The sequence below is a fragment of the Artemia sp. Qi Xiang Cuo genome, chromosome 20 (assembly GCF_049724085.1).
Source record: "Artemia sp. Qi Xiang Cuo chromosome 20, ASM4972408v1, whole genome shotgun sequence".
NCBI lineage: Eukaryota > Metazoa > Arthropoda > Branchiopoda > Anostraca > Artemiidae > Artemia > Artemia sp. Qi Xiang Cuo.
Genome location: NC_142813.1, coordinates 10,124,989 through 10,148,671, shown reverse-complemented (window position 1 = coordinate 10,148,671; position 23,683 = coordinate 10,124,989). Strand labels below are relative to the sequence as shown.

Below are 23,683 nucleotides of genomic sequence, written 5' to 3'. Positions count from 1 at the left end.
TCAGTAACTCTCAGGTTCTCCCTTCGTTTAGACCCAAAACCGTGAAGCCTCATGAGATACCATCTCCTATCCTTCTTCCCGCGCTAGACATAGATCCAGCTTTGTGTCCAGTGAGAATACTATCGGCCTACGCACAGCGAACGGCTAACGTGGCGGTCAGAAACGGGAGAAAAAGGTTCTTCATTCCTTTTTCTAAAACAGCACCTCGAGAGGTGGCAGCTGGAACCATTTCTTCTTGGATAAGGCAGGCCATAACTATGACATATGATGCAGCAAAACAAGAGTGTAGAAAAGGGAAAGCACACGACACAAGATCCATGGTGGCGTCATGGGCGCTATCAAAATCGGTACCACTCGCTGATATAATGAGGGCTGCTGGCTGGTCTTCGGAGTCTACTCCCAGACAACTTTACCTTCATGAGATAGAAAATCGAACCGATGCTCTACATTTCGTTGCGGTTCAGACAGCTTTATAGTTTATACATTCGAATATTTGAGTTTGAAAATACAATTTTATATAAGTTGATTTATGAACCCACCATCAAATCGGTTGGAATCTAAGCTTTTGTTAATAGATGTACCAACGTATGAGGTAATGGCGAATGGTGACGCCAAAACCAAACTTTCGAAGGAAAGTTCAGTTTGGCTAGCCGATACTTACCTCATATGTTGGTACATAGAGTCCCTCCTTCCTCCCCGCTCATTGAGAGTTAAGGAATTATAAGGGATTTAGTTCAAAACAGAAACTAGTTTGAGTCGGCCATGGAGAGGGATTGGATCGCTGTGGAAATGTTTGTTTTTCGGAGGAATTGTGGTGTATTGACCCCGTCTTTGTATTACAAAACCGAAGAAAGCTTTTGTTAATAGATGTACCAACGTATGAGGTAAGTATCGGCTAGCCAAACTGAACTTTCCTTTGAAAGTTCGGTTTTTGTTTGTTCGTTCTCAAGGGTACCACAATTAGTATTTCTTTCCGACTTCAGATGATATTGGGGCATAAAATTAGCAAACTGCAACCCTGCATTAAGATACAAAGAAGTACCAAACTGCCATAGATAATTTCTCTTGGAGACAGGGACGGATCCAGGATTTTTTTTTTGGGGGGGGGGAGGGGGGGGCAAAATAGTTTGATCCAATAAACTTGCGTTAGGAGGAAGTTTAGCTAACGCAAATTTGTGTTAATTAAGTAAATTACACTACTTTCGACTGAGTTAGGGGGCGCGCGCCCCCTGGATCCACCACTGCTTAGAGAGCGCATTAGTATTTCGATTCTTCCTTCTCTTTCGTGGTTGCAGCAGTAGCTGCTACCTAGTAAAGAACAAACCTCTGCCTATAGTAACCAAATATTAAAAAAAAAATTAAAGAAAAAGTGGCAAGAGAAAAAATTCTCACCTTTTTATTTTCTTCTTTTTTATAACAATTATCGCCTTGAACAGATGACACAGTAAATGAAAAACACTCATTTTTTAATTTAAAAGAAGATGAGTAAAAAAAAAAATATTAACAGGACTAATATTTAATATTTTAATTTTAATTTTAGTGCTATGTTAATATTTAATATTTAATAGAACTTAATATTTTTTATACTCTCATAAAAGTACAGTCAAACTAAAATCGGTACAGTAACCGGGTCGGGCCCTTATGGACTTGAAGTCGGAGCATTAGCTTGATCAATTTTGATACGCATGGAAAGTAGAAAGATCCGGTACCCACGGTACCCGGAGCTGGATAGCTCCGGTACCCACGGTACCCAGAGCTGGATAGTTCCGGTACCCATGGAGCTATCCTAAATTGGGGATGTTGGCTGCTAATGTCACCACTCGGGAAAAATAATAGTAATGTAGACAACATGATAGTGAATTTGATGGGTATCTATGGGATCAGTACATCTAAAAACTATTTTACTAACAAAACATCAGCCAATACCGTGGGTGAAAGAAAACAGGGGACAAACGCTCGTTGATGAATTCGCTCGCCCCTACCCCCTAAGAGCCGAAAATGTAATGTTTTAAGAATGAAAAATTATTTATTCTACAAAACACCCAGGGGTGGTCTAAGAAAGGACAAATGGAGGAGAAAACTTCCCAGAGGCCCAACTCCTCGGAATAGTCACATCAATCAGGAGGAGCGGGTGGATGCCCACTCCTCCCCCTGGATTTGGAAAATACATTTACAAGAAAATTTTGAAAAAGCTCCCATTCTAAATTTTGAAAAGAACCTAGATTTTCGTGTCTTCATTTTTTTTTCAATAAAAAACTAATTCTTGACTCCTCATATATTTGACATATATTCATGACTCCTCATATTCTTGACTCCTCATATAATATAGGCTCCTCATCAATTGGTGCCACTCTTCGGAACCAAATTAAAACATTGTCAGAGCCTTGGGTATCGATATTTGGAAGCTATTATCCTGATTTTATAAGCCTTAATGTCCCAAAATTAGCCAACTACTGCCCCCATTTCAGATCCCAAAGACCCGGATACAGAAGACCTGATTTTAGTGAGAACCATAAAATTATACTTTTATACTTTCTTATGTTCTGTATTTTATATTTTGTATTATTATTTTTTTTTTTTGTATTGCATTTTAATCTCAGTCAAAATAAGAACGGCTTTCCCATGAATTCTTTTTAAATTATCCAATGATAGTGTAGTAAAATCATCGCTAAATATGGATATCTCTTCAGTGAGGAGAGACGTCTGACAACAAGTAAGTGCACTTCAGATGAGGACATATATAGTGCTAATGATTTCAGCATAAAATATGCTCCGTGTAATAAAATACTCCCAATACTCCTCGCTCAAGAACACACAAGAAGTTATTCTTAATACTAAAAAATTTCTTAAAGTAAATTTTAGCTTAAAAATTTCGGTGCTATGTTTTTTCTTCACTTTTTTTTAATGACCTATGCAGGAAACTCTTACAGTAAATTTTAGCTTAAATTTTCGGTGCTATGATTTTCTTAACTTTTTTAATGACATATGCAGAAAATTATTAAAGTGAACTTTTGCTTAAAATTTTCGGTGCTATGTTTTTTCTTAACTATTCCTAATGACCTATGCATAAAATTATTAAAGAGAACTTTAGCTTGAAATTTTCGTTGCTTTGTTTTTTCTTAACTTTTCTTAATGACCTCGGCTGAAAATTCTTACAGTGAATTTTAGCTTACAATTTTCGGTGCCATGTTTTTTCTTAAATATTTTAATGGCCTATGCAGAAAATTCTTACAGTGAACTTTAGCTTAAAATTTTTGGTGCTATGTTTTTTCTTAACATTTTTTAATGACCTATGCAAAAAATTCTTACAGTGAACTTTAGCTTAAAATTTTTGGTGCTATGTTTTTTCTTAACTATTTTTAATTACCTATGCAGAAAATTCTTACCGTGAATTTTAGCTTAAAATTTTTGGTGATATGTTTTTTCTTAAATTTTTTTAATGACCTATGCAAAATATTCTTACAGTGGATTTTAGCTTCAAATTTTCGGTGCCAAGCTTTATCTTAACTATTTTTAATTACATATGCAAAAAATTCTTACAGAGGATTTTTGTTTAAAATTTTTGGTGCCATGCTTTTTCTTAAATATATCTAATGACATATGCAGAAAATTTTTACAGTGAATCTTAGCTTAAAATTTCCGGTGCTATGTTTTTTCTTAACTTTTTTTAATTTTTGGTGCTATGTAGAAAATTCTTACAGTGAATTTTAGCTTAAAATTTTCTGTGCTATGTTTTTTCTTAACTTTTTTTAGTGACCTAGGCAGAAAATTCTTACAGTAAATTTTAGCTTAAAATTTTCGGTGCTATTTTTTTTCATAACTTTTATTAATGACCTCTGCAGAAAATTCTTACAGTGAATTTTAGCTTAAAACTTTCGGTGCCATGTTTTTTCTTAAATGTTTTAATTACCTATGAAGAAAATTCTTACAGTGAACTTTAGCTTAAAATTTTAGGTGCTATGTTTTTTTTTAACCTTTTTTAATGACCTATGCAGAAAATTCTTACAGTGAATTTTAGCTTAAAATTTTTGGTGCTATGTTTTTTCTTAACTTTTTTTTAGTGACCTATGCAGAAAATTCTTACAGTGAACTTTAGCTTAAAATTTTTGGTGCTATGTTTTTTCTTAACTTTTCTTAATGACCTATGCAGAAAATTCTTACAGTGAACTTTAGCTTGAAATTTTCGTTGCCATGTTTTTTCTTAACTTTTTTTAATGACCTATGCAGAAATTTCTTAAAGTAAATTTTAGCTTAAAAATTTCGGTGCTATGTTTTTTCTTCACTTTTTTTTTAATGAAAACTCTAAATTTTAGCTAAAATTTTCGGTGCTATGTTTTTTCCTAACTTTTTTTAATGACCTATGCAGAAAATTCTTACAGTGAATTTTAGCTTTAAATTTTTGGTGATGTTTTTTCTTAAATTTTTTTAATGACCTATGCAGAAAATTCTTACAGTGAATTTTAGCTTAAAATTTTCGGTGCTATGTTTTTTCTTAAATATTTTAATGGCCTATGCAGAAAATTCTTACAGTGAACTTTAGCTTAAAATTTTTGGTGCTATGTTTTTTCTTAACTATTTTTAATGGCCTATGCAGAAAATTCTTACCGTGAATTTTAGCTAAAAATTTTCGGTGGTATGTTTTTTCTTAAATTTTTTTAATGACCTATGCAAAATATTCTTACAGTGAATTTTAGCTTAAAATTTTCGGTGCCATGTTTTTTCTTAAATTTTTTTAATGACCTATGCAGAAAATTCTTAAAGTGAATTTTAGCTTAAAATTTTCGGTGCTATGTTTTTTCTTAACTATTTTTAATGACCTATGCAGAAAATTTTTACAGTGGATTTTAGCTTAAAATTTTCGGTGCCAAGCTTTTTCTTAAATTTTTTTAATGACCTAGGCAGAAAATTCTTACAGTAAATTTTTGCTTAAAACTTTTGGTGCGATGTTTTTTCTTAACTTTTTTTAATGACCTATGCAGAAAATTCTTACAGAGAATTTTAGCTTAAAATTTTTGGTGCTATGTTTTTTCTTAATTTTTTTAATGACCTAGGCAGAAAATTCTTACAGTAAATTTTATCTTAAAATTTCCTGTGCTTTGTTTTTTATTATCTTTTTTTAATTTTTGGTGCTATGCATAAAATTCTTACAGTGAATTTTAGCTTAAAATCTTCTGTGATATGTTTTTGCTTTACTTTTTTTAATGACCTATTCATAAAATTCTTACAGTGAAGTTTAGCTTAAAAATTTCGGTGCAATGTTATTTCTTAAATGTTTTAATTGCCAATGAAGAAAATTCTTAGATATAACTTTAGATTAAAATTTTTTGTTCTTTGTTTTCTCCTAATTTTTTTTAATTTTTGTTGATATGACGAAAATTCTTAAATTGAATTTTAGATTAAAATCTTAGGTGCTATTTTTTTGATGTACTTTTTTTAATTACCTATTTCATAAAGTTATTACATTAAAGTTTATATTAAAATCTTATGTGTTGTGTTTTTTCTTAACCTTTTTTAATGAACTATGCATAAAATTATGAAAGTGCATTTTAGATTAAAACTTTCTGTGCAATGTTTTTTATTAAATGTTTTAATGACATATCAAGAAAATTCTTACAGTGAACTTTAGATTAAAATTTTCGGTGCTATGTTTTTTATTAACTTTTTTTAATTTTTGGTGCTATTCATAAAATTCTTAAAGTGAATTTTAGCTTAAAATCTTATGTGCTATGTTTTCTCTTAACTTTTTTTAATGAACTATTTCAGAAAATTCTTACAGTAAATTTTATCTTAAAATTTTCGGTGTTATGTTTTTTCTTAACTTTTTTTAATGACCTCTTCAGATAATTCTTACAGTGCATTTTAGCTTAAAATTTTCGGTGCCATATTTTTTCTTAAATGTTTTAATTGACTATGAAGAAAATTCTTACAGTGAACTTTAGCTTAAAATTTTCGGTGCTATGTTTTTTCTTAATTTTTTTAATTTTTGGTGCTATGCCGAAAATTCTTACAGTGAATTTTAGCTTAAAATCTTATATGCTATGTTTTCTCTTAACTTTTTTTAATTACCTATTTCAGAAAGTTCTTATAGTAAATTTTAGATTAAAATTTTCTGTGTTATGTTTTTTCTTAACTTTTTTTAATTTTTGGTGCTATGCAGAAAATTCTTACAGTGAATTTTAGCTTAAAATCTTCTATGGTATTTTTTTGATTTACTTTTTTTAATGACCTATTCAGAAAATTCTTACAGTAAATTTTAGCTTAAAATTTTCGGTGCTATGTTTTTTCTTAACTTTTTTTAATGACCTCTGCAGAAAATTCTTACAGTGAAGTTTAGCTTAAAACTTTCGGTGCCATGTTTTTTCTTAAATGTTTTAATTACCTATGCAGAAAATTCTTAGAGTGAATTTTATCTTAAAATTTCCGGTGCTATTTTTTTTACTAAATTTTTTTAATTTTTGTTGATATGCCGAAAATTCTTACAGTGAATTTTAGCTTAAAATCTTAAATGATATGTATTCTCTATAATTTTTTTAATGTACTATTTCATAAAGTTCTTATAGTAAATTTTTGATTAAAATTTTCGGTGCTGTGTTTTTTCTTAACCTTTTTTAATGAGCTCTGCAGAAAATTCTTACAGTGCAGTTTAGCTTAAAACTTTCGGTGCCATGTTTTTTCTTAAATATTTTAATTGCCTATCAAGAAAATTCTTACAGTGAACTTTAGCTTAAAATTTTCGGTGCTATGTTTTCTCTTAACTTTTTTTAATTTTTGGTGCTATGCCGAAAATTCTTACAGTGAATTTTAGCTTAAAATCTTCTATGCTATGTTTTTGATTTACTTTTTTTAATTACCTATTTCAGAAAGTTCTTACAGTAAATTTTAGCTTAATATTTTCGGTGCTGTGTGTTTTTTAACCTTTTTTAATGACCTATTAATAAAATTCTTACAGTTCATTTTAGATTAAAACTTTCTGTGCAATATTTTTTCTTAAATATTTTAATTGCCTATGAAGAAAATTCTTACAGTGAACTTTAGCTTAAAATTTTCGGTGCTATGTTTTTTCTTAACTTTTTTTAATTTTTGGTGCTATGCAGAAAATTCTTACAGTGAATTTTAGCTTAAAATCTTCTGTGCTATGTTTTTTCTTAACTTTTTTTAATGACCTATTCAGAAAATTCTTACAGTAAATTTTAGCTTAAAATTTTCGGTGCTATGTTTTTTCTTAACTTTTTTTAATGACCTCTGCAGAAAATTCTGACAGTGCAGTTTAGCTTAAAACTTTCGGTGCTATGTTTTTTCTTAAATGTTTTAATTACCTATGCAGAAAATTCTTACAGAGAACTTTAGCTTAAAATTTTTGGTGCTATGTTTTCTCCTAACTTTTTTTAATTTTTGGTGCTATGCAGAAAATTCTTAAAGTGAATTTTAGCTTAAAATCTTCTGTGCTATGTTTTTTCTTAACTTTTTTTAATTTTTGGACCTAGTGCAGAAAATTCTTACAGTAAATTTTAGCTTAAAATTTTCGGTGTTATGTTTTTTCTTAACTTTTTTTAATGACCTCTGCAGAAAATTCTTACAGTGCAATTTTAGCTTAAAATTTTCGGTGTTATGTTTTTTCTTAACTTTTTTTAATTACCTATGCAGAAAATTCTTACAGTGAAGTTTAGCTTAAAATTTTTGGTGCTATGTTTTTTCTTAAATTTGCTTAATGACCTATGCAGAAATTTATTAAAGTGAACTTTAGCTTGAAAATTTCGTTGCCATGTTTTTCTTAACTTTTTTTTAATGACCTATGCAGGAATTTCTTAAAGTAAATTTTAGCTTAAAAATTTCGGTGCTATGTTTTTTCTTCACTTTTTTTAATGACGACGCAGAATATGTGCATTTATTCCGGTTTCTACAACCTCTGCTGTTAACTTAAGGTTTTTTATTACATATTTTGTATTCCTGATTAGCTTGTGCAATAGTTACTATGCAATAGTTACTCCGCCTTTTCCTCCAAAATTCCTTTTATCATCATTTCTTAAAATACCCTAAATACCCTAAGATACCCTTTCTCTAAAAACACTCATTGCAACAAAAAGTTACGAATTTTTGTTGTAGTTTATCGTTATTTCCGTTTTGCTAAGTCCAATGTACCTCAATTGCTATAGAACCTATTCTACTTAATACTGAATATAAGATAAGCTCTGACAGAAGACGGTAAATTTTGGCGAAAGATAAAGACCAATTGACTTCACTATTTCGTATGCTGGACGGTGGGCATGACATCAAGGCCGTACCCAGGGGGGTTTGAACCCCCCCCCTCCCCCTCTAAATGTTTCTCTGACTCGTAAAAACATAACAAAAATGGACATAAGCAAAGTTTGTATGCATTTTTTGAGGTTTTCTGGGTTACCCTCTCCCCAGAAACATAATCTTTGAGTAGCTCCCCCCCCCCACGCCGAAAAAAATCCTGGGCACGGCCCTGGGCATAATTGAAGGCTAAATTCTGTGAAATATACCGATAAACTAAAAAAAAGTACTTCTCGAATACTCATCTAAAAAAAAAAATATTAAATTGAATTCTGATTGCAAGAAGCTTTCATTTGGCCTAAATACAATTTTGTCGGTCAGAAAAACTATTTTCTCAACTCAGCAGACATAGAAAGGCACTTTTATGCTATGGGGAACCTAATAACCAGCTGCCGAAGTCAGCGACTCCTGTCAAAAACTAACGGCAAAAAATTAAAAAAATCTGGTTTGTATATTTTATTGAAACGAACTTGTTTTATCTTTCTTAGAAATTTTCTGAATAAAAAAGTTCTTTTCATAGGCAAGAAGCTTTATTAACTTTTATCAGAATTGTACCAGCTATTGTTTTTTTTTTTTTTTTACCAGACGTCAATCAAAATATTCACTCTGTTGAAAGAATATCGTCAGGCGATGTCATGTACGACTGTCAAGGTGAAATTCGCCTCCTGTCAAAGCCTAACTTTATGCTTACCTTTCTGAAAATGAGACTGAAGAGAATTTTAACCGTATTACAGTAAAAGGTGAACTGACAGTAATATGGTAGTAACATTTCCTATTCGGGGGATAAAGGCCAGGAAATCCCGGACTAGCAATCGTGCAAGATCCTTCTGACTTGCACTTATCCTCAAAAAACTCGTAACTACAACCTGAAAAGCAAATATTGAATTGAATTTTCATGTGGAAGACATTTACAACGTAACCAAGGCAATATGAAACTCAGATTTATCCTCAAATTCAAATTCATTATTTTTCAAGGATAATTGACTGACTGATACTATGTGTCATTTCTGGTCTTTATCACAAATTTTAATGACTTTGGTAATAGCTTATTTAACAATATATTAAAGTAGTATTTTCCATATGTATCAGACACTACTGAATATTAGCTGCAACTGCTGCAACAATTTTTTTTTAAAGAGAAAAGATGAAAATAAAATTATTTTTTAACTGATTCAAGTTATCCAGAAGAGATAGTATACCGTTTGTTTTGATTTCAAATCAATAGCTTCTATTTCTAGAGGCTATTCAATTAAAAGTACTTCAAAAAAAAAACTTTGTTAACCAATTGTTTTTTAATATTTGGTAGGGATTTTAGATGCTAATCTGAAAAAAATTGTCAAGCAGAATTTTACATCATTTTCGCAAATTTTATCTATAAGAGAGTGATATTGCTTTTTTACCAGTTTAGAAACTACAAATTTTATTTATTTTAAATTTATTTTAAGTTATTTTAAGTTTTTTTGGTCAGCTTCAAGGGGCTTTGAATGCTGATTCACAGGTAAAGTGAACCAAATATATGCTTTCATCAAATTTTCTTTTCTTTATTATAACCACTACTACTGCTAATAAACAACTCTCTGCGGCACCAAATACCTAAGGTCAACAGCTATGCAAGCTCCTCCTTCATCCCAATATATTCAAATCCTCCCTCCTGACACTCTCCGAGAAGCTCCTCTCCACCGTTATATCTTTCCTAAAACATTGGCTCACCGCTTTTGTGGACGACCTGCTTATCGTTTGGCCCTAGGTGGCTGGCTGACAAGGATCATCTTTGGATATCTGCCATCCTTCATCCGCAGAACACGTCCTAGCCAATTAAACCTTCCTCTTTTTATAGCCCTTGAAAGCGGGATGGAATCAAATTTTTCATAGAGCTTATTGTTTGAAATACGGTCAGTTAGATGGGCGCCTAAAAACAATCCGCAGAAGGACAACATACAAATCCTACTTCGCTTTCAATATGTCACCGCTTCAAAACCATATTTGACCAATGTAATCTCGTTACTATAGTTTCTGATATTCTAATCTTGGTTTGCAGACTTATCTTTTATTCTTCCAAATCTTTTCAACTGTATAAAATACCCTGGGCCTTGGAAATTTTACTTTTAACATTTTCACCGAATCAACCATCTTTACCAATGATACTACCTAGGTAACTAAAGCTATCCACTAGATCGATCTTCTTGTTACCCAGCAATATCTCTTCCCCTTCACTTATTCTCAGTCCAAGTGACTTAGTATTCTTAACATTAATTTTCAAACCCATTCTTGCACCTTGAGCTCTGAAGATCTTCAAAAATCAAACATTTTGCGCAATAAACGATTATGTAAATCATCAGCATAATCTAAGACTAGAGGAGTTTTGCTTTCCCATTTTATTTCATGCACTACCATAGCGTTTGACATGCTCCTTAAGACACATTCCATCCAAATAATCCATACCCATGGGGATAAAACACAACCCTGCTTTAGTCCTTGTTAGTACGAAACCAGCTCCTAGTCTCATTTCCTACCTTAACCACAGCTATGTTGTTCTCGTACATAGCACTAATAGCTTTAACGTTTTTGTCTGGTATATTAGGACGTTCACTAAAGCTCTTCTATCAACCGAATCAAACGCTTGCTCATAATCAACAAAACTGAAGACTCAAATGATCCGATGACTCAGGCGCTTCTCAGTTATTAATCCAAGAGTAAGAATTTGGGATACACATCCTCTCCCCTTCGCAACAACAGAAGTTTCTTTCTTTAATATCCATCTGCAGAATGTCTTGAAGTCTAACAATTATTATCATACTATGAAACTTGCTATAACAGAAACGAAGTTACTACCTCTATAATTACAAAACTCACTTTTATCTCTTTTCTTATAGAGGGGTTTAATGAAAGTTTTCCTAACACCACTAGGTCCTTTTTCAAAAATCATACTCATAGTCTTCAATAATGTGTCCCTAGCTGCACAAAAATCATACTCATAGTCATCAATAATGTATCCCTAACTGCACAAAAATCATACTCATAATTTTCGATAATGTATCCCTAACTGCACAAAAATAATACTCATAGTCATCAATAATGTATCCCTAACTGCACAAAAATCATACTCATAGTATTCAATAATGTATCCCTAACTGTACAAAAATCATACTCATAGTTTTCAGTAATGTATCCCTAGCTGCACAAAAACATACTCATAGTCTTGAATAATGTATCCCTAGTTGCACAAAAATCATACTCATAGTCTCCAATAATGTATCCCTAGCTGCACAAGAATCATACTCATAGTCTTCAATAATGTATCCCTAGTTGCATAAAAATCATACTCATAGTCCTCAATAATGTATCCCTAGCTGCACAAGAATCATACTCATAGTCTTCAATAAAGTATCCCTAGCTGCACATACAATCATACCCATAGTCTTCAATAACGTATCCCTAGCTGCACAAAAATCATACTCACTGTCTTCAATAATGTATCCCTAGCCGCACAAAAATCATACGCATAGTCTTCAATAATGTATCCCTAGCTGCACAAAAATCATAGTCATAGCCTTCAATAATGTATCCCTAGCTGCACAAAAATCATAATCATTGTCTTCAACAGTATATCCCAAGCTGCACAAAAATCATACTCATAGTCTTCAATTATGTATCCCTAGCTGCAAAAAAATCATACTCATAGTCTTCAATAATGTATCCCTAACTGCACAAAAATCCTACTGATAAGTCTTCAATAATTTATCCATAGCTGCACAAAAATCATACTCATAGTCTTCAGTAATATCTCCCTAGCTGCACAACCATCATATTTAGGACACTCATCTACCACACTATCGGCACCTTGGGCGGTTTTTTGTAATCCTTTTCCAAAGTCTTTCGTATCCTAAGTATCACAAACTTTTACATTCTTTTCCTTTACCATTCCTGTAACTTTATCATGGTTTAGTTCATTCTTGAAATGTTCTACCCTATTCTCTTCTAATTTTTCTTTGTCAGTAATTGTGGCCCCGTTTCTATCTTTAACTAGGACCAATTCAGATTGGCTATTCCCTCTCAATTTTCAATATGCCAATACAATATTTTACTATTATGCCATCTGGCTGTATCTTCCAGATCTTTAGCAATTTCAAAGGGAATCAATTAATTTGACGAAAAAAGTTTAGTACCCTTTTTAAGAGCCAAAGGGATTGAAGGGCAATCAACGTTCCCTTCACTCCATTATTGTTTCCCGCCCTTCATGTAAGTCCGAGAGACATCTGATCAAAATCTTATGTTTTTTTTACGTTCAAGATAGCTAAAAGGTCGAATAAATACGCCTCTGGTGATGACATAGCCTCCCAAAACTCCTGGGGCAAGAACATAAATCATAAACGTTACCGATCGTTTAAAGAAAGTTTTTATAATGAAAATGGGAGGTTTATTTGATTTAAAGTGTGCAATTGGCTAGTAATTCCTAGAAATCGTTCTCTGGATCAAAATGATCAAACATTTTGTTCTGGGTTGCAGGAAATAGCGGCTCCAGAAACGGGCAAAAAAAACTTTACCGTTAATTAGTCTGAAACTTATAGCCCTAAATCCTTGGGTTCAAAGGAGCCTAGTGTACAAATAAAATTCCAGGCAAGCCCTACTAAACAAAATGATGGTCGAAAAAGAGCCAAAGACACTTTTTTCCTGGCCAGCTTGAAACTTATATTCTTAATTCTTTGGACTAACGGAAACCTAATGGAGAAGGAAATCGAAAAAAAAAATCAATTCCTCCAAAGCGAGCCCCACAAAGGGCCAGAAATGAGTCAATAAACTTTTTCCCAGGCAACTTATTATGGAAGGTTGGTCACAGAAGCAAAGGAAGGGGCTCATTTGATTGCAAATTGAATTTTCAAATTCCATTCTTCAAGACCAAAAGTGATTTGAGGGCAACTAGGCAACTCCCAATTCCTCTTATGTTACATGTATAGATTTGAAACTACTACTACTACTACTGCTGCTGCTGTTACTACTGCTTTTGCTACTGCTACTACTACTACGACTACTACTACTACTGCCACTGCTATTACTAGTTTTACTAAGAACTCACTGCAGTAATAAGCAACCAAAGGTCAACAAGGCTATGCATACTCCTGCTGCCCCCCAATCTATTCAGAATTCCACTCCTTACCTCTCTATTTCTTTTAAATGCTTTCTTGAATTTCTCCCATCCCATTCCAGGGAATTCCGCTTTTTTTTGTCCCTAATTCACGATCAAGCGCCCACTTTGTTGCCATTTCTTGGTGGTTGTCGTACTTTGATGTTGTTTTTTTTGTTTTTGTTCTCCTTATTCTTTCTTCTTCTTCTTCTTACTTCTGCTTTTTATTTCTGCTTTTTTCTTTTTTTTCTTATCTTTTGGATCATTATGGAGACGCTTTCACATAATTTTATTCCTGGAATAAAATTCCTGGCCCTGCGCTGTGCTACCACAGCTAAAATCAAACTCTTTGTCCCATATGACCGAGTAAATATCAATCCAACTGAACCACCACAGTACTATAGTAGTTTGTAAATGAGTCAGTCAGAATCAGTTTAAGTTGCTAATCATCAGCACTTTGCAACAGCCAGTATTTATCTGAAACCTGGTACTGCCTAATTAAACACTAAAAAACAAAAAGGCAACAAGGAGACTACTTCATCACACATATAAAGTTTCGCTTAAGCTGCGCTTCAGCTTATTTTGCTCAATTCAGCTTATTCACTTAGTTCTATAGTAGTTTTTATTAATAAATCAGTCAGTTTGTTTCAAATATTTTAGAGCTGTGTTTGACCACTGTCATTACCGTAGTCTGTGTATCGTAATCTAGCTCTTCTTTTTTCATAATTTTCACGGAAGCACTTTGTTTTTCAGTAAAAATGAAAAATCTAGCAACAGAATCATTTGTGGAAGTCAATTCTTTCTGGGATTAAATAAAAAAAACAAGTTTTTTAAACTGAAAGTAAGGAGCGACATTAAAACTTAAAACGAACAGAAATTATTCCGTATATGAAAGGGGCTGTCCCCTCCTCAACGCCTCGCTCTTTACGCTAAAGTTTTTTATTGTTTTAAAAAATAAAGTTGTGAGACAGAGTCAAACTTTAGCGTAAAGAGTGAGGCGTTGAGGAGGGGACAGCCCCTTTCATATACGGAATAATTTCTGTTCGTTTTAAGTTTTAATGTCGCTCCTTTACTTTCAGTTTAAAAACTTGTTTTTTTATTTAATTTCTGATCGTTTTTTAGTTAATGCAGCTTTTATTTGCATAAAAATTTTACTTTTCTTTTACTAAATGGATGTCTTTACAAATTAACTTACGTAACTAACTTCTATATTCGTATATTTTTCGTCGGGCAAAAAATAAAAAGTTGCAGATTTGTTCAGATCTGAGCTTGAAACCTCTGTAATAGGGTTTCCTCAGACGCTGAATCTGACAGTGTGATTTTTATCAAAAATCTTTCCCGTTTAGTGGTTGTTTCCTCCCTGTTTACACATTAGAGTAAATTTTCTCAGGCTCGTAGCCTTTGATGAGTAATACTAAACTTAATAAAATTTATATATTTAGGATCAGAATTATAAACACATTCTTTTGATACATTTATTGACATCAAAATTTCTTTTTTAAAAGTTTCGATTACTATTGAGCCGTATCGCTTGTTTTTTTATTGCTTTTTTTTATTACGTATATGTTATTACTTATATGAAGGGGTTCTCCCCTTAGTCAATACCACGCTCTTTACGTTAAAAGTAAAAAAGAAATTTGATTCAGAAACCCCTGAATCACAAAGGCAGTTTAATTAGAATATACAGCTCTTTTGAAAGCACTAAAAAAACTGTAGCGTAAAGAGTGAGGTATTGACTTTGGGGAGAACCCTCTCAAATACGTTATAATTTCTGTTCGTTTTAAGTTCTAATGTTCCTTCTTACATTTCAGTTGAAAAAACTTGTTTTTTTTATTTAACTTCTGATCGTTTCTTAAATAATGCTTGGAAATCCAGCGCCCCCTTCATAGAAATGTCCCTTACCCCAAAGAAACATCCTCCACGGAAATATTCTCCAGAGTAATCCCCTCCTCTAGCCCCCCCCTCCAGAAAAAATCCTTCCTGAAAATGGTTGTATACTTCCCAATAACCAATAAATAATGCTGGCAAGTCCGGTGCCCCCTTCATGGCACTTTCCCTTCCCCCCTGGACACTTCCTTCATGGAAAGAGCCTTCCCTATCGCCCCCAACCCTCTCCTTCCCCCACCTACCAGAAAAATCTCCTCTGAAAAAGTCTGTATACTTCCCAATAACCAATACTATATGTTAACATTGAGTAAAGTTCATAACTTTCAGCCCTCCCCCTGGGGACTTTGGGGGATCAAGTCATCCTAAAAGACATTTTTATCATATTTTCGACCATGCTTAACAAAATGGCTATCTCAAAATTTTGATTGGGTGACTTTGGGAAAAAAATGAGCGTGGGAGGGGGCCTAGTTGCCCTCCATTTTTTTTGGTCAATTAAATAGGGCACTAGAACTTTTATTTTTCGTTCCAATGAGCCCTCCCACGATATTCTGGGACCAATGGGTCGATACGATCACCCCTGGGGAAAAAAAAACAAAAAAAAAACAAACAAACAAATAAACACGCATCCGTGATCTTTCTTCTGGCAAAAAATGGAGAATTCCACATTTTTGTAGATAGGAGCTTGAAACCTCGACAGTTGGGTTCCATGAGACGCGGACTATGAGGGTTTGATTTTCCTTCAGGTTCTAGACTTTTTATGGTGTCTTTCCCCCTTATTTCGTAAATAAGCCAAAATTTCTCAGGCGCTTAACTTTTGATGGGTAGGACTAAACTTGATGAAAGCTATATATTTGAAATCAGCATTGAAATCTGATTCTTTTGATATATCTATTGGTATCAAAAACCCGTTTTCTAGAGTTTCGGTTACCATTGAGCCGGGTCGCTCCTTACTTACAGTTCGTTACCACGAACTGTTTGATTACGATGGCTTTTCTGAACGAAGTTTTCACAAACCCTATAGCTTAATGGAGAGTTTTCTGAAGACTGTAATGAAAATACAACAACCTAAGGTAATATTTCAGTTTTATGACTAATGGCTGTCTTTTGCAAATTAAGATGCAAATATTGAAACTAAAAATAAAATTCTAAACCACTCAAAACAACTTTTTTGACGTGTGAACAATCTCCAAGCTATGAAAGTTAGAGCCATTGACAGTTTTTAGCCTAATAAAACGACTAGACATTGAAGTTAGACAGACGTAAAAGATTAGAAGTCAAACCAATCATCACCAATAACTTACTTCCTGTAACTTCCCCTCCTTTTGTTTGAAAACCAAGAATAGCATCAGTACTATCAGTAAAGCTAAAATACGCCAGGAACCTCGATCGATCGAATAATTTGTCGAACCTGAAAGGAAATAAGATTGAAATAATTTTTTCCTGGTAGTTATAATTTTTTAACTGGTAGTTATAATTTTTTATAACTGGTAGTTATACCCTGGTAGTTATACCTGGTAGTTATACCTGGTAGTTATACCTGGTAGTTATACCTGGTAGTTTTTATATTCATCATAGGCAAAATAGCTAGGAAGAGACTAGTCAGCAAAAACGCACTACTGAACTACTGGCTTCGTGAACTACTACTTCGTGAACTTCGTGAACTACTGGCTTTTTAAAGTGATTACAAACAAAAACTATGTTGGTACATCACCTAGTTCCTATGATGTAAAGAACCCTTTTGGTCCTCTCCTAAAATATTCTCAAGGTGTTTAGGCTATTGCCTGAGCTGCCTAGATACCGAGAAAATCTTGCGTCTTTACTTGTAAATTAAATAAGAAAAAACAAGTTTTTTCTGGTGAAAGTAAAAAGCAACATTAAAACTTTAAACGAATAGAAATTATTTTGCATATGAGGGGGGCTGTCCCTTCCACAGCCCTCGTTCTTTAAGCTAAACTCTTCGCGTTCTTTATTCAAAATCAACGTGTTTGAGTAGTCCTTTTTCAAGAATCAAACAGTTCGTGGTAACGAACTGTAAGTAAGGAGTGACCCGGCTCAATGGTAACCGAAACTCTAGAAAACGGGTTTTTGATACCAATAGATATATCAAAAGAATCAGATTTCAATGCTGATTTCAAATATATAACTTTCATCAAGTTTAGTACTACCCATCAAAAGTTACGCGCCTGAGAAATTTTTGCTGATTTTCAAAAAAAGGGGGAAAGACCCCCTAAAAGTTATAGAACCTTAATGAAAATCAGACCATCGTATTCAGCGTATCAGAGAACCCTACTGTAGAGGTTTCAGGCACCTATCTACAAAAATGTGGAATTTTGCATTTTTGCCAGAAGAAAGATCATGGATGCGTGTTTATTTGTTTGTTTGTTTGTTTGTTTTTTCCCCAGGGGTGATCGTATCGACCCAGTGGTCCTAGAATATCGTGAGAGGGCTCATTGGAACGGAAATTAAAAGTTCTAGTGCCCATTTTAAGTGACCAAAAAAATTGGAGGGCAACTAGGCCCCCTCCCACGCTAATTTTTTCCCAAAGTCACCAAATCAAAATTTTGAGATAGCCATTTTGTTCAACATGGTCGAAAATATGATAAATATGTCTTTTAGGATGACTTAATCGCCCGAAGTTTCAGAGGGAGGGCTAAAAGTTATGAACTTTACCCAATATTAACATATAGTATTGGTTTTTGGTATGTATCCCGACTTTTTCTGTTGGTTCTTTGTGGTTTTTTGGTTGGGAAGGTGGGGTCGGGGGTTATGTTGAAGGATCTTCCCATGATGGAAGCTTTTATGGGGGAATGAAAATCGCCATGAAGGGGGTACCGGACTTGCTAGCATTATTTATTGGTTATTGGGAAGTATACAACCATTTTCAGGAAGGATTTTTTCTGGAGGGGGAGGGGCTAGAGGAGGGGGTTAATCTGGAGAATATTTCAGTGGAGTATGTTTCTGTGTGATAAGAAACATTTCGAGGAAGGGGGCGCCGGATTCCCAAGCAATATTTAAAAAACGAGCAGAAATTAAAGAAAAAAAACAAGTTTTTTCAACTGAAATGTAAGAAGGAATACTAGAACTTAAAAAGAACAGAAATTATAAAGTATATGAGGGGGTTATACCCCAAGTCAATAACTCGCTCTTTACGATACAGTTTTTTTTTTAGTGCTTTAAAAATAGATATCTATTATAACAAAAAGGCATGTTTTATTATATGTTTTTTGCATAAATTTTTTTTTAACTTTTAACTTAAATTGCGTGTTATTGACTACGGGGAGAACCCCCTAATATACGTAATAACATATACGTAATAAAAAAAAACAATAAAAAAACAAGCGATACGGCTCAATAGTAATCGAAACTTTTAAAAACGGAATTTTGATGTCAATAAATGTATCAAAAGAATGTGTTTATAATGCTGATTCTAAATATATAAATTTTATTAAGTTTAGTATTACTCATCAAAGGCTACGAGCCTGAGAAAATTTACTCGATTTTTTAAAGAGGGGGAAACATCCCCTACAAGTAAAAGAATTTTAATGAAAATCACACCGTCAGATTAAGCGTATCAGAAAACCCTATTACATAGGTTTCAAGCTCATATCTGCAAAAATCTGCAACTTTGTATTTTTTGCCAGAAGAAAAATATATGAATATAGAAGTTAGTTACGTAAGTTAATTTGTAAAGACATCCATTTAGCAAAAGAAAAGTAAAATTTTTATGCAAATAAAAGCTGCATTAACTAAAAAACGATCAGAAATTAAATAAAAAAAACAAGTTTTTAAAACTGAAAGTAAGGAGCAACATTAAAACTTAAATCAAACAGAAATTATTCTGTATATGAAAGGAGATGTCCCCTCCTCATGGCCTTGCTCTTTACACTAAAGTTTTTCATTGTTTTAAAAAATAAAGTTGTAAGACAGAATCAAACTTTAGCGTAAAGAGCGAGGAGTTGAGGAGGGGACAGCCCCTTTCATATACGGAATAATTTCTGTTCGTTTTAAGTTTTAATTTCGCTCCTTACTTTCAGTTTAAAAAACTTGTTTTTTTTTATTTTTAGGACAAAAAGTGAAACTTTAGCTAGAGAGCGATACTTATGTGAACAATAGGCAGATCGCACTGCTTAAAGTCCTTTCCCCAGAGCCTTGGAGGGTCATGTTATCACCAGAGACATTTTTTTCGACGCAATTGAAAGATCGGGAAATTATATCTTTGAGGATGAAAACCTCCCCCCCCCCCAGAGCCAAGGGCAAGGGTTGTAAGTTATGCCATGGGGGCATATATGGTATATATGGAAAGGGTGATCATATGAACTTCGGAGAGGGCTCATTGCACTGCTAATCAGAAGCTATAGTGCCATTTTTGATATTCAGAGTTATCGGAAGGTGGATACCCCCCACACACATACACCTCATATTTTAACAAAACGTATCTGATGCAAATTTTGAGGTGGTCATTTGCTGTCGTAAAAACTTAGAAACAGTTCATTCGATTAAAAATTGAAAGTGCTAGTGCCCTTTTTAATAGTCAAAAGTGATTGAAGGGCAATTAACCACCCTCCCGCGCCCACCATTTCCCTAAACCCATTCAATCAAATTTTTCAGATAGCCATTTTGCTCCACGTAGTTGAAAGATCTGGAAACTATGGCTTTGAGGATGACAACCCTCCCCCCCCCCACAGCCCTCAGGACAAGGGTGGTAAGTTATGCCTTGGGGCATTTAAGATTTATATAGAAAGAGTGATCGTATAAAATCCTGAACCGGCTCATTGGATTGACAATCAGAAGTTTTAGTCCCCTTTTTGAGATTCAAAGTGATCGGAGGGTTGATACCCCCCCCCCCCACATACCTCGTATTTTCCCGAAATGATTTGGTAGAAACTTTGAGACAGCCATTTTGTTCAGCACAGTAGAACAGTCCAGCAACTATGTCTTTAGGGATATTAGGCATGTCAACGCCTCAAAAGAAAATTCAAAAGAGCTCATTCGATTGAAAATTGAAAGGGCTAGTGCCCTTTTTAATAGTCAAAATTGATTGGAAGGCAACTAAACCCCTTGTCACAGCCACCATTTCCTCAAATACATTCAATCAAAATTTTGATATAGCCATTTTGTTCAACGTAATTGAAAGGTCCAGAAGTTATGTCTTTGAGCATGACAACCCCCCTGCAGTCCTCAGGGCAAGGGTAGTAAGTTATGTCATGGAGGCATATAAGGTATATATAGAAAAGATGATTGCATAAACTTTTCACTGAAAATGCGGAAACGTCAGAAGCAAGTCAAAATTCCTTTGGCGAATGTTTGGCTTGAAAGTTATGTGGATGACTTGAGACGGAGTTGAGTATGGAGGGAGAGAGCAGATGTGGAATGGATGAGTAAAATTGAGTTTTAAATTTGAAAATTTTGATGTAAATGGTTTAAATTATTAAAAAAAAAATAGAAAAAAATAAATAAAAAAATTGAGGAATTGATGTTAGTATTATGATAAATTATATTAATTTTTTTGTTGGTTTTTGTTTGATTTTTGAGTAGCCAAATGGGTATTAAAAAGGTTTTAGTAGTTTATTTGGTTTGTTATAAAAGAAGGATTGGAATGGCGGGCATAATGATATCGTAAGGACACAGCTTTCTACTCCTCCTAGGTTTGTTTTCGGGTTGAGGGAAGGTTGGGAGGATGGAGGATGATGTATAGTTGATTGAGAACAAGGTTTTATGAAAATTATCTGTCTATTATTAATGTATTTCCACGGTGAAAGGGGTGCCCTATGGCAGAAGGGGACCCTGCTAAACCGGGAATGGTACTTTTTTGCGGTTTTGAATTTTTATGTAGCATACCTTGTCTTTGTCAATTATGTTTGGCTACCCAAATCCAAATTTCAAAAAAAAACTTGTTTTTATATTAGTATAGGTGACATTAAAGTTTAAAATTAAGTAAAAAGGATTATTATGTCACCGAGAGGAAAGGAGGTGGGATTAAAAAAAAGAAATAAAAAAAGACCTATTTTCCAGAACTTTCGACTACGTTAAACAAAATGGTTATCTCAAAATTTTGATTGGATGTGTCTGGGAAAATTGTGGGTGACAGAGGGGCGTTAGTCGCTCTCCAATCACTTTCAACTATTAACAAAGGCACTAGCCCTTTCAATTTCCAATCAATTGAGCCCTTTTGAATTTTCTACAACAACGCTTTCAATAAAAACCTTATATGCCCCCAGTGCATAACTTACAACCCTTACCCTGAGAGCTGGTTGGGGGAGGGTTTGTCATCCTAAAAGACAGAATTTCCAGAACTTTATGCAATGTTAAACAAAATGGCTATTTGAAAATTTTGATTGGATGTGTTTGGGGGAATGGTGAGTGTGAGAGGGGGGTTAGCTATCCTCCAATCACTTTCAACTATTAAAAAGGGCAATAGTCCTATTAATTTCCAATTGAATGAGCCCCTTTTGAAGTTTTTACGACAACTCTTTCTATAAAACCTTATATACCCCAGGGCATAACTTACAACCTTTTCTCTGGGGGCTCTGGGGGGTTTGTCATCCTTAAATACAAAATTTCCAGAATTTTCGACTACGTTAAATAAAATGGCTATCTCTAAACTTTGATTGAATGTGTTTGGGGAAATGTTGGGCGTGAAAGCGGGGTTAATTACTCTCTACTCACTTTCGACTATTAAAAAGGGCAATTTCAATTTCCAATCAAATGAGCCCCTTTTGAAATGTCTATAACAATTTTCTGTATAAACCTTATATGCCCCCAGGGAATAACTTACAACCCTTCTACTGAGGGCTCTGATGTGGTTATCATCCTAAAAGACCTAATTTCCATAACCTTCGACTACGTTAAACAAAATGGATATCTCAAAATTTTTATTGGATCTGTTTGGGGAAATGTTGGGCGTGAGAGGGGGGTTAGTCGCCCTTATATCACTCTTGACTATTAAAAGGGCACTAGCCCTTTCAATTTCCATTCAAATGAGCCCTTTTTGAAGTTTCTACAACATCGCTTTCTATAAAAACCTTATATGCCCCCAGGGAATAACTTACGACCTTTGCCCTAAGCGCTATGAGGGTGGAGGGGTTATCATCCTTAAATGCCCAATTTCCAAAACTTACAAACTACGTTGAATAAAATGGCTATTAAAATATTGATTGGATGTGTTTGGGGAAAAGGTGGGCGTGAAAGGGGTGGGTTAGTTGCCCTCAAATTACTTTCGAGACTATTAAAAAGGGCACTAGCCCTTTAATTTCCAATCGAATGATCTCTTTTTCAAGTTTTTGCAACAAAGATTTCAATAAAAACCTTATATGCCCCCAGGATATAACTTATAACCCTTTCCCTGAAGACTGTGGGGGGAGTGTTCTAATCATAGGTATAATTTCCTGAACTTTAAACTCCGTGGAACAAAATGGTTATCTAAAAAATTTTGATTGGATGTTTTTGGGGAAAGGGGGGGGGCGTTGATGGGATGTTAGTTTCCTTCCAATTACTTTCGACTATTAAAAAGGGCATTCGACCATTTCAATTTCCAATCGAATGTGCCCTTTTTGAAGTTTTTACGACAATGCGTTCTATAAAAACCTTATATGCCCTAATGCAAAACTTACCACCCTTGCCCTGAGGGTTGTGGGTGAGGGGGTTTGTCATCCTCAAAGACCTAAGTTCCAGAACTTTCAACTACGTTGAAAAAAATGACTATCTTAAAATTTCGATTGGATGTGTTTAGGAAATTTGGCGTGAGAGGGGGTTAGTTTCCCTCCAATCACTTTCGACCATTAGAAAGGGCACTAGCCCTTTGAATTTTTGAATCGAATGAGCCTTTATTGAAGTTTCTATAACAACGCTTTCTATAAAAATATTATATGCCCCCCAGGGCATAACTTACAACCACTGCCCTGATGGCTATAGGGGAGTGTCCTCCTCGAAAACATAATTTCTATCTGGAAATCAACTACGCTGAACAAAATTGCTATCTAAATATTTTGATCGGATGTGTTTGGGGAATAGGTGGTGTCTTGAGAGGGAGGTAGTTGCCCTCAAATCACTGTCGACTATTAAAAAGGGCACTAGACCTTTGAATTTTCAATCGAATGAGCCCTTTGTCAAGTTTCTACAACAAATATTTCAGTAAAAATTTATATTCCCCCAGGGCATAACTTTTAACTCTTGCCCTGAAGACAGTGCGGGGAGTGCCCTACTTAAATGTATAATTTGCTGAACTTTAAACTGCGCGGAATGAAAAGGCTATCTCAAAATTTTGTTTGGATGAGTTTGGGGAAATGGTAGGCATGGAAGTGGTTTTAGTTGCCTTCCAATCACTTTCTGCTATTAAAAAGGATACTATACATTTAAATTTCCAATCGAATGAGCCTTTTT

The 23,683-nt window shown here is 34.0% G+C and overlaps 1 protein-coding gene across 1 annotated transcript in view; it reads right to left on the bottom strand.

Annotated features, from left to right (window-relative positions):
• Window positions 1-23,683, bottom strand: part of LOC148939854 (uncharacterized) — a 450,089-nt gene that overhangs the window by 189,493 nt on the left and 236,913 nt on the right. The window contains exons 6-7 of the mRNA XM_089105986.1: window positions 16,606-16,712; window positions 8,987-9,161 (exon numbers count right to left, since the gene is read on the bottom strand). Of these exons, the coding sequence (XP_088962112.1) occupies window positions 8,987-9,161; window positions 16,606-16,712 (282 nt within the window). The remainder of the gene's footprint in view (window positions 1-8,986; window positions 9,162-16,605; window positions 16,713-23,683) is intronic.